Raw genomic sequence first — 12,624 nt, 5'->3', positions numbered from 1 at the left:
CAGTGGTTTAGCGCTGCCTTCAGCCAAGGGCCTGATCCTGGAGATCGGGGATCGAGTCCCAGGTTGGGCTCCCTGCATGGAGCCTGCTTCTCCCTCTGCCTGTGTCTCTGCTTCTCTCTCTCTCCCTCTCTCTGTCTCTCTCTCTCTCATGAATAAATAAATAAAATCTTTAAAAAAATGCTGACTAGCAAATATGGAAGAAATGATGAAATTAGAAACGACCCTTTGGAAACCATCATAATAATACTTGATTCAAGTCCAGAATTGTCAGAGGATGTGAAAATCAGTAGTGGAATTTTGAGGAGTAACAAAACGTCTGCGAGGTTTCCAAGTATCTCCCCATAAGATACATACTAACTTCAATGGGTAGAATAGCAACTGCACGGTGCAGAAATCAGGCCTCCACCAAATGGTCATAATTAGCGCCACCAGTAATTGGCCAAATCGACACGTGTTTCCCGCTCCAATGCACTGAGGATACCATCACATCTCTGCTAAAATTGTTAACCCGAATCCAATCATAAACAAGAGACAAACCCAAATTGAGAGATGGTCTATAAAATAGAGCTCGTCTCAGGGATGCTTCCCCATCTAAAGAAACTAAGGCGTCACGATAGTGTGATTCAGCACATGATCTGTATTTTTCTTCTGCATTAGAACAACTGAAAGCTGAATAAACTTACACAACTGGGAAGTGGTGAAGTTAGGACACAAACCCAGGCCATCTGGCTGCAGAGCCCATGCCCTTACCCTCTCTATCCTCCAGGGTCCCCATGGACTTTAGGTGAGAACAAGCTGCAACTCTAGTACTTCATTCATCTGAATGAGCTTGGACGAACCATGTTCTTTCCTAAAGCCTATTTCTTCTCTTGCAAAATAGGATTAAATAAAATAAACCAGGTAAAGTGCCAGCATTACAGTAAGTGATCAATCAGAGATGGCCATCGTGTGTATTACTGGGGTTATCATGCAATCAACAAACCTTTTCATTTAGTGAAAATGTGCAGGGTATCGAGCTTAATGCAACTCAATTACCTGTCTTAGTTTGGGTTCCCCAAAATATCAGACCCTAAGAGAAATTTTGGGGGTACAAGCAGTATATTTGGGAGGTGATCCCAGGAAGTATGAAGTGGAGAGGGGAGGCAGGAAAGGAAGGAAAGCCCATAAAGGATGCGATATGGGGCATGAGGTAGGGGTGCAGGCTCTGCCATCACGGGGCTGACCCCTAGGGCTCGGTCCCTCTGGGAACCCTCCAAGAAAGTGTGTAGAACACAAAACAGAGGCAGGTGCCAGATAAGTAAAACTTCTCCACATATAATCAGACCAAATCTCACCAGAATAGTATCTTCAGTTATTCCTTGTAAATAACAAGATAACTCCCGACGAAATACCATGTTACCTAGCCCACAGCGCACCTGACCACAATAATTTCTGATAAAATAAGCACACTGCTGAACTAATTTTTCATGGTGGAACTTATAAGCTGCTATGTCAGTAGAAATGTGGTGATGAACGATGGCTCACTGGTGTTTTTATAAGCCTCTGGGGCAAATACAAGGAGATGATTCTGATGATATTTAGAAAACTAGACTTATTTTAAATGAGTCTCATGGCCTCATCACAGGACTGACAGATTCAGCAGCTTGAGGAGAAAAGAAAGGTCTCAATGAGGGTAGGAGCCTATTCTTGCTCCAGACCTAGGAAAGGGAACCTGGAATCTGAGAGGGGGGGCATTAGGTCAATGCTGGCCAGGAAGATGGGGCTGTCAACAGAACTTTCTTATGCAAAATAGTAACAATACCTTAAAAACTTGATAAGCATGGATTCTCCTGGAAATATTTATAAATTACATTATATATAATATACATATTATGTAATAGTATACAAATTACAAAAGATTTCATTAAATACCTCACTGATTCAAAATAAGAAATGCAGTGTGAATTGGTGACAATTCCACCTTACAAGATTTTTAAAGAGAAACTATGGTAAAGAGTGAACACAACCTTTTCATCTTCTGCAAAAGGAAATTTGACCTTGAGTTGATTCTTTAGGTCTGATCCTCTGAATACCCCCTAAAGTGGAAATGTCAACTGTTTTAGCAGACTGCACTGCTTGTGGTTGAACTGCCTCTGGTTGGTAGATTGCTTATGGACTGGGAGTGCTTGCCATGAACTTGAAATACCTGAGGACAGATCCAGAGCCATCGGGGGACCCTTGAGTTGTAGGACTCTCCTAACTATGCATGTTCCCTGCAGGGCCCCCTGGGAGCCACATGGATGGAGCTGTTACAAGAGCTTCTACCCCTTGAGTCAGGATGGCTCCCATACCTCCTTAACCTGGGTCTCATCACCTTACCCTTGAACTGCCACTTAGAGCTGGGGACAAGGAAAAGTAGCCCCTGAGGACCTGCAGAAAAGACACTCGAGGCTGCTCTGCATCCTCCAAGGTCAAACTCATGCCAGGTGTGACTTATATCACATGTCTGAATATTTAATTAGATCTAAAAGGACCCCTTGCATGAGCATGGCAAAAGCCTTCCCTTTTTAAATGAATATACTATTATATACAAACTAATCACTCCACTCTTGCCCTTACAAATACAGTAGAGTTTGTTGTAATAATCAGCACAATGATCTATAGGAATGTGTCAGTGAGTTTGAGTGTTTGCACATAATTAGTTTTCTAAGACAAACAAAAATATTCCTCCTGAAATCTTATGTACATAATTAATCTGCTCCTACTACCTACAAATGATAAAGCCTAGGCCATGGACAGAATCTGAATTCGCTGGAACCAGAATGAGGATGAGGGTGGGTCTCATCCAGCCCGGTTCCCTTACTTGCTGGCCACCTGAGGGTTTCCATACGCTCTCCCAAAAGGGTAGGGGTGAAATGTGTCTACGTATACAGTATAGGAGGTCTGAGAGCAGAGGCATGTACAAAGACCCCTTCCAGATGTGGTCTGGGGTAAACAAGAGAATTTCTAAAAGTGTGAGAAGGTTATAAACAGAATATTCATATTTATATAGGACTGACCAAGGGAAGGCACCTTAGTAAATGTATAGAGTGTGGTTCTGATTATGAAGAAAGTAAGCTAAATATGTAATATATGCACATACAAACACAGCATGTGTGTTTATGCAAGGATTCCCATCAAAGTATTCCAGCAGTCACAGCCCCTCTCTCTACAGCAAGGGGAAAGGGGATTTTGACCTTGATATTTTATGACTTTATATTTGACTTATATGACTTAATATGACTTTATATTGCTTGTATTTTCAAAATAAAGATGTGTCTGGGAATGCCTTTTGTAATTAAAACTGTAATTGACAATCACCTTTAAAAAAAGATTTGCAAGAAAGGGCGGGGCTCACAGTGGAATTCCTCTTGAATACTGAGTGTCTCCCATGCATTTACAATGGGATTAGTTTTTAGAAAGCCAATTTACCCTTTCAGATGCCCTGACAAGAGAAAGCAAGTCATTTGTATCACAGGCAGATAGAAGAACGTAAAGACATACAACTACTCCTGCATTGGAATTGTTAGGTTTTTCCTTTTTCCATTAGCGTGGCCATGGAATCCCTGGATAGAAGGTAAGATGACCAGAGTCCCTGAGATTGTATGGACTTAATTTTCCAAATGACTGACCATAAGGCATTGGCGCCGACTGAGCCGTGTAAGTGTGGCCACAAAGCCAGAGGGAGAAAGACCAAGAGGAACACTGGAGAGACTCCTGATAACCTCCAGTGTCTAAGTCTACCTGTATCTACAGGAATATAGCCAGAGGGTCATGTTAGTGTTTTTCTATCTTTTTTTTTTTTTTTCATTATGACCCTGTAAGGAAACTTTCTGGATTTTTGTTCTGTCACCCCTAACCCTCAAGGAAATTTTAATACCACAAATATACCATATATCTGTTTCTGTAAGTGGCTTTTTGGAGGGCCACAAACTACTGTAATATCAGGTGGGTTTGGGTTTGGGTGTTTTTTTGTTTTTTGTTTTTTGGGTTTTTTTTGTTGTTGTTGTTTTGCTTTCCTCCTCCAAGAACTGACTTTTGCTCCCCTGGGGATGATTTCAGCCCTGTTGAAAAAACACTATGTATGTGTATATATGTGTATATACATTCTATACACACATGTACACACACCTGCATAGAAAACAAAGGACTAGCATATACTTTCCACTTTCTTCATCAAATTGCCTGTGTTGTCTCAATTTCCACAATAATCAAGTATTGCTTTTACCAAGGGGAAAAAAGAGTAGTCTCTTCCCACCCCCCCCCACACACACGTGTGTGTGTGTGTGTGTGTGTGTGTGCCTTTTACTAATACCATACAGATAAAGCCACAGGGATGCCTGTGTGGCTCAGTGGTTGAGCATCTGCCTTCAGCTCAGGTGATCCCAGGGTCCTGGGATCAAACCCCCCCATCAGGTTCCCCTCAGGGAGCCTTCTTCTCTCTCTGCCTATGTCTCTGTCTCTCTACTGTGTTTCTTATGAATAAATAAATAAATCTTAAAAAAAAAAAAAAAACCTTAACTCAGATGAAGAAAGAAAGAAAGAAAGAAAGAAAGAAAGAAAGAAAGAAAGAAAGAAAGAAAGAAAAAAGAGTAAATAGGACTTTGAGAATGAACACTAGGCAGGAAAAATGGTTTTGATAAGATGACTTATAGAGTAGTTCTGGTATTTTCCAGCATACCACAGCTCCCAATGGAGGTGAGAGATGCGCTATGGCTAATATTTTCTTTTCTTGCCATGCTTTTTTTCTGCAAGTGCCCATGGTATATTATTGGGGACAGGAATGGAACTCAAACACACCATCTGATACACACCACCACAGATATGCTGTGGGTAAAATCTAGTCTAAAATCTAGCCTTCCACCAACCCGAAACCTACCAGGGTGTTGTTGGGGCTTGAAAATTCACAAAAATCAACGGTCGTGCAAGACTCAGATCTGTTCAGAAAGACCTGTGACTTCTGAAACTGCTTCATCCATTAAGGGCAAATAAAGGTAGACTTGCGATAGCCAAGATGGCAAAAAAGAACCATGCCCAGCAGGGGTACAAGGTTGGAGGAGGGAAAAAAGCAGACATGAAACAGACAACTGACACCAGAATGAAGGGCGCCTGGGTGGCTTACTGGTTGAGTGTCTGTCTGCCTTTGGCTCAAGTAATGATCCCAGGATCCTGGGATGGAGTCCCACATCAGGCTCCCTATATGGAGTCTGCTTCTCCCTCTGCCTATGTCTCTGCGTCTCTCTCTGTGTCTCTCATGAATAAATAAATAAATAATCTCTAAAAAAAAAAAAAAAAACAGAATGAGTTGAGTAATTTCAGGATAAAGGGCTGGCTTCTCAAACCTTCTCATCTAATCCCTGAGGGTTTATTCTAGCATCAAAGCTGTCCAGAGTAGAAAGAACCTCCAGAGTAAAAAAGATATATAAACACACACACACACAAATATATGTATGTGTGTTTCACAAAACAACAGTAATAGCCTCACCACATCCCAATATCTAGCCTAGGCTATTCTATTTCATTTCCTTAATGCTGGTCACAGCCCATTAAACTGGTGCCACCATCCACAAATGGGTCATGACCACAGATTGAATAGCATACACGTATTCCAACCCCTCTGGTTCAAAGATGAGAAAACTAACACTCAGGCTAAGCCCAAGGTCACAGGGCTACTCCCCTGCAGAACCAGGACTAGCTCAAACCAAAGCAAATATTGGCTGTTAACAGTCTACGTATTGGAACTAACTAAAAACCTTTCCTAAAGCTCCCTGATTAGATTTAATCTCCCCTGCAGAACCAGGACTAGCTCAAACCAAAGCAAATATTGGCTGTTAATAGTCTACGTATTGGAACTAACTAAAACCTTTCCTAAAGCTCCCTGATTAGATTTAATCTCTTCCCCTGCTCCCCCTGCCCACACAGTCCAAAGTGCCATTGTCTCTGTCTTGGATTTTTTTTACTCCCAAAGGCCAGGTACCCTAATAGCCCTGTGGATCTAATGGCTTGGTCCAAGGCCAAGTGGTCACACTGCATCTCTACATCATGAAACTGACCACTCTGCTGCTTCCATGCCATAAATCTCAGCATCTCATGAGGTGAGCCAGGAGAAGTATTTTCTTCAAGGAAGTGTTGAACTTGCTAAACTAGACAGAAGAACTCTGATGGGCCAACCTGAACTTGGCCTGAAACCTGATAGACAATTTCTAAAACAGCTATGGTGGACGGGTCAATTTGAAAAGGCCTTGAAAAAGTAGATGATTCAACCCTATTCAGACAAAGTAAATCCCTCAGGGGTCTGGGGAAAGGCTCACATTTAAAGTGCGGTACTGGCAATAAAAATAGACATATAGGCCGATGGAACAGAATCAAAGGCCCAGAAATAAACTCAAGTATATATGGTCAACTAATATTTGACAAGGGAGGCAAAAACACTCAATAAGGAAGGATAAGTGGCATTGGGAAAACTGAATATTCACATGCAGAAGGAGGAAACTGAATCCCTATCTTATACCATTCACAAAAATTAACCCAAAATGAATTGAAGACTTAAAGATAAGTCCCAAAACTATAGCTCCTAGAAGAAAACAGGGGAAAGCTCCTTGATGACTCCTTTGGATATGCTACCAAAAGTACAAACAACAGAAGCAAAAATCAACAGACGGGATGATATCAAACTAAAAAGCTTCTGCATAGCAAAAGAAACAATCAAAAAACAAAAAAGCAATCTGTAGAATGGGAGAAAATATTTGCAAATCTAATGAGGCATTAATAACCAAATTATATAAAAAACCTCTTACAACTCAATAGCAAAAAATAATCATCATCATCTGATTTTTAAATAGGCAGAAAACCTGGATAGACATTCTTTACAAAGAAAACATACAAATGCCCAACAGATAAACAAAAAGCTGCTCAACACCACTCCTCATTGATGACATGCAAATCAAAACCACAATGAGACATCACCTCACACCCATTAGAATGGCTGTTATCAAAAAGACAAGAGATGATAAGTTCCGGTAGGGATGTGGAGAAAAGGGAACCATCAGGCACCATTGGTGGGAATGTAAATTGGTGCAACCACTATGGAAAACAGTACAAAGGTTCATCAAAAAAAAAAAAATTAAAATAGAATTGCCATATGATCCAGCAATTCTATTTCTGGATATATATCCAAAGGAGATGAAATTTCCATTTCGAAGAGAGATTTGCAATCTCTGTTTATAGTAACATTATTCATAGTAGTCAAGACATGGAAGCAACCTACGTGTCTATCGACAGATGAATGGATAAAGAAAATGTTACACACACACACACACACACACACACACACACACACACACTGGAATATTATTTAGCTATAAAAAAGAAGGAAATCCTAACATTTGCAACTATATGGATAGACTTTGAGGGTCATTATGCTGAGTGAAATCAGTCAGACAGAGAAAGACACTACATGATCTCACTTGTATGTGGAATCTAAAAACATCAAACATAGAAACAGAGTCAAATGTCATTGCCAGGGGTTGAGGGAAATGGGGAGATGTTGGCCAAAGGATGAAAACTTCTAGTTACACAATGAATAAGTTTTGGGGATCTAATGTACAGCCTAGTGACTACAGTTAACAACACTGTATTATATACTTGAAAGTTACTAAAAGAATAAATCTTAAATACGCCCACCACAAAAAAACTTATGTCATTGTGGTAATAATTTTACAACAATACCTCTGTGTGTTAAATCATCAGCTTGCACACCTTAAATGTACATAATATTATATGTCAGTAAAGCTAGAGAAAGCCCCCAAAGGTCAGCCCTTCCTTATAGAGCAAAGATCATGTGTCTACAGAGATGACTTCTACCTTCTTTTAAGTTTCATGACACCTGGTGGTCAGCACAGGGAGGGATGAGGGAGATGCACAGCTGGGAGAAACCACAGCCTCAGACCGTAAGTGACCATCATATGGGATCATGCCTTCCACCCTGAAGACCTTCCCAGTGCCTTATAAGGAAAAATCACTTTGGATAGCATGGCTTCTGATAGCACAAACTATAGCCTGTGGCACCAAACCCAGCCAGGCACCTATTTTTTACAAATAAAGTTTTATTGGAACATTGCCATGTCCATTTATTTGCCTATTAACTCTGGCTGCTTCTGCTATAATGGCAGAGGTGCAGACTACATGGCCCGCAAAGCCTGAAATATTTACTATCTGGCCCTCTACAGAAAAAGTTTGTCAAGTATTGTAAATATATACAACATAACATTTACCATTTTAGCCATTTTTAAGGGTACAGTGTTGGTGGCATTAAGTACTTTCCCATATTGTACAACCATCATCACCACCCATCTCCAGAACTTTTTCATTTCTGAAACGGAAACTCTGTGCCCAATAGACAGTAATCCCCATTTCCCCTCCCCCAGCCCCTGGCACCCACCCTTCTACTCTCTGTTTCTATGAATTTGCCTGTTTTGTGTATTTACACAATAGCTGTCCTTTTGTGACTGGCTTCTTCTACTTAGCATACTGTCTTTATGATTCATCCATGTTGAAGCATGTGTCAGAATTTCGTTTCTTTTGATGGCTAAATAATACTCCACTGGATGCAGAGGCCACATATTGTTTATCCATTTACCCGCCAATAGACACTTGGGCTGTTTCCACTCTGGGGCTGCCGTGAATAGCACTGCCTCCTGCCTAACTCTGGAGTCTCCTCCTGCATCACACACCTTGGTCCTGTAGCCACAGAGGCCTTCCATCACCTCCTGTTGATTCCTCAAATGTATCATGACCCCTTAACACATCTTGGTGGGAAGACCTCCCATGCCCTCCACCTCCACCCCTTTTCCATCTTAACTGCTCCCTAGCCTTCAGCCTAAACATCACTTCTGGGAACTCTGTGTAACCAGACTCTCCCCAAGCCCTTCACTCACCTTCTTGCCAGCGCAAACTCGATCAGCTCCATCTGGTCATAAGCTCTGATGGTGCCCTGCACTGCATCTTTATAGCCTGTAACACTGTTTGTAATTACTGGACACAATTTTACAATATTCATGTGTGGTTATTTGATTAATGTCAGACTTCACAAGATCAAGGCTATGTCTTTTTTTGCTTCCCATAATACCCCCACCAACTAGCCCAGAGATGAGAATAAACCACATTTCATCAATTCTAAGACATACAAATTTTACATTTATCTCAGGATGCAACTTAACAATCAATGTCTTAGATCCACCTGCATATGGTTATGAGAGCTCATAAGACACTGGCTCAAACAGTGAAGACCCTCACAGGCAGGGGCTACTCTGAACCCCCTGAGGGGTGATCGAGGGCAATAGAAGGGGTCAGGTGTGAGTCCCAGAGGATCCTGGGACCATGTTGCAAAAGTAAGATGACAGCCACATCACGGCTTTCTATTGCTTGAGACAGGAGGAAGGGAGAAGGTCTGAGATTGGGGCAAGCCCGCTGACTCCCTCTGCATATCTGCTGAGACAGAGAGTCAGCCTGAGTCAAAGAGGAATGGGTACAGCTAAGGGTTGGGGGGTCTGAAAATCCCTGAGAGCCTTTGGAATGTCACAAGAAGCCAAGTAAAGGTCAGGTGCAGCCAGCCAGTGCCTCTCCATTTTGTTTCCTACAGAAGCTGGGCCAGACACTTTGTCTCTAGCTGGCCTCAGCCCCTACACGGGCCTTGGCGTGCAATGGAACTCTGTGCACTGATCCCCCACATCCTAGCTGCAGGGATCCCAGAGCAGAGATCCAGGACTCATATGTAACAGGTGCCAGACTTAGAAGCCTTATGGTATCTCCTAAAGATTATAAATTATCATTTTTCTGTTCTATGCCTCAATGGCAATTTTGCTCAAGTGTAAATATTTAATACATCCTGCCCACTTTCGTAAACCTGTTTATAGCCTTCCTTCCATTTTTAATATACTGAGAACCTCAAAACAATGTAAGGGACCCAGGCCACAGCCTGCCTCCGAGGGACCCTGCAGAGGGCTTCCCTGTCCGTTCCACTAGCCAGTATGTAGCTACAGATACCACATCACCCTCTGCTGGCAGCAAGATCCACCCCCCAAAACACAGCCATGTATATATTGCACCCACTTTGATGACTGTCTCCCCTGGGTGCCTACAGGTCCACCCTAAGCTTCTGTATGAAGTCCTTTGCTCTGATAGTCTAATTCTCCACTCTCTGACCCACCCCTAACCCCAAGCAGACCTGACCATGCCTTCTCTTTAGAAACATTGAGCATGTTCCACATACATGCTGCCCAGTACAGCAGCCACTTGCCCCCACGGGGCTACTGCACACTTAGAATGCAGGGAATCTGAATTGAGATGAGCTGGTGTAAAATACACACTGGATCTCCAAGCCTTCATATGGGAAAAAGAATGCAAGACACTTCGATGTTAATATTTTATATCAATTCTATGTTGCAGTGGTAATCCTTTGATATATTGGATTAAATGACACATATTATAAAGATATCACTTGTTCCTTTATACTCTTTTTAAGAAAATATAAGGCTAGATATGCAGCTCACAGCCTATTTCTCCGGGCACCAACAACTCCAGCTCCACAGGAGCCAGTGAGCCTTCCCTGTCAAGGACCCAGATGGCAAATATTTTCGGCTTTGCGGGCCATCCCTATCTCAGCCAAGCAGCATGAAAAGCACGCACGGGACAACACGCACAGAAATGAACCTGGCTGTGTCAATAAATGCAGATCTGGCCACTAGGCGATGGTTTACCGCCCCCTACGTGAGAGAATCCATAGTTATAAAAAGGATTATTTCTGGGAAATGCTATTCATTTTCTCATGGGCCCTCCAGAAAAAGCCACCTTTCATTCCACTGAAGAGAGGAAATGCAAGTGCACAAGGGCTGGTCCTGAGGCCATGGGGCAGCCCCTGACGGCCCCTGGGTTCAGGAGCCCCAGGGCACCCACCAAATACACTTACTTGGGAGTGTGGGCCTCATCTACACGGTGACCCAGCTGGAATTCGTGGGACTTGCTTCGATGCAGGGCAGTGAAACCTGGAATCAGGTGGATCAGCTTCCGGGAGGAGGGCGGTGGGGTCCCTGGGGGCTTCAGCTTGTTCTTCCTCCTCATGGGTGGTGTGCCAGGTGGGGTCACGGTGGTGACGATATTGGGGGTGCGTGGCGGGGTGCGGACCGCGTGCCGCTGCCGGGGTGATGGGGGTAGGGAGCGGTGGCCTGATTCCAGTGGCGGTGGCGGGCACAGACCCGGGTAGGCATCCACAGTTAGCCTGTCCATGTGAGTGTACACGGGGGCCCCGGGTGAGGGGCTGGCATGACAGTAGTGCTGGACACACTTGGTCTGGACCCTGGGGCTCTGGGAGAGGTGGGTGCGGATCCACGGGGTGGGCTCCGGGGGGCACACAGGGTTGTTCTCCTTCCCCGTTTCCGTGGTGGGCCACTGGATGGTCCAGTCTTGTTTGGAAAGGTTGCCTCCTGAGTTGGAACAAAGGAGCAGAGAGACAACAGATAAGCCATGAGAAAGCCTGGCCAGTTATACTGTACGCACCCTACCATGTATGCACGTTACAGTGAATGTACCTTATGGCCTGTGCACATCACATCCTATATATACCGCACTGTGTATACGTGCTACCCTTATGCACCTTACGCATACATGTCTTATAGCTCTGCATCTTACACCATATGCACACGACATCCTATACACACTGCACTGTGTGTGCACATTGCACTGTGTGCTCACTATACTGCATACCCATTTACCCATTCATCTCCCCTCGGCCCCTCCAAAAAGAGAATGAAATCCCTCTCCCCATAATCTTCATTCAACAGCCCTGCCCCCCTCTCTCCTGTGGCTGTGGAGCCCACAATTCAAATGTCCAGACAAGCAAAGGAGTTAATTCTCGCCTTTTGAGCTTCCAAGGATCCTACTTCCAGCAATTTCAAGGTGATTTAAAGGATTTTCAAGGATAACTTTTCCCTTCCAAAGCAATTTTACTAGCTAGCCCCAAATGAGATACATGAATTCTGCAGAGGTCAAGTTTGTCCCCAGTCACTCCCTGCCCACTTATTCAGCCACTGCACACTTCTCCCAACTCTGCTCTTGCCATGAGCTCGGGCACACCTTCACCCAACACTTTCTGAATGTGCCAGGCATTATGTTTGAGAAAGGTGTAATAGATCACACCCAGTCCAGGCTCCCTGGTACCCTAGACTTAAAAGTTCTGCGAAGGAAAGACACGACAGACAAGAAAAGACACCCATGAAAGGATTTCAGAGGAGGATGAGTGCCAGGTAGGGAGTTGGGGGTGGGGTGGGTACCAGAATAGATGTGATAAGAGAACTGGCAAGATATGATAAGAATTGGTGGATGGTCACCAAGCTGTGGGGCATGTCAGTCATAGACCGCTATGCAGCCATGAAAAACAATGAACTATTGAACACATAGTAACCTGGGTGACTTTCCAGAAAACTGTGCTGAGTAGAGAAAGACAACCCCAGGTTCCATATTGGAAGATCCCATTCATGTTCCATTTTTGAAGTGACCATGTTTTAGAAGGGAAGGATAGATTGATGGTTCCTGCGGTTTAGGGATGGAGGA

General features: G+C 43.5%; 1 protein-coding gene across 1 annotated transcript in view; it reads right to left on the bottom strand.

Moving 5' to 3' along the window:
• The window catches only part of KSR2 (kinase suppressor of ras 2), a 400,554-nt gene that overhangs the window by 225,112 nt on the left and 162,818 nt on the right, over positions 1-12,624 (bottom strand). Inside the window, exon 4 of the mRNA XM_041729093.1 lies at positions 10,985-11,498. Within this exon, the coding sequence (XP_041585027.1) occupies positions 10,985-11,498 (514 nt within the window). The remainder of the gene's footprint in view (positions 1-10,984; positions 11,499-12,624) is intronic.

The sequence above is a fragment of the Vulpes lagopus genome, chromosome 14, assembly GCF_018345385.1.
Source record: "Vulpes lagopus strain Blue_001 chromosome 14, ASM1834538v1, whole genome shotgun sequence".
Lineage (NCBI taxonomy): Eukaryota > Metazoa > Chordata > Mammalia > Carnivora > Canidae > Vulpes > Vulpes lagopus.
This window is presented reverse-complemented; position numbering and strand designations above follow the sequence as displayed.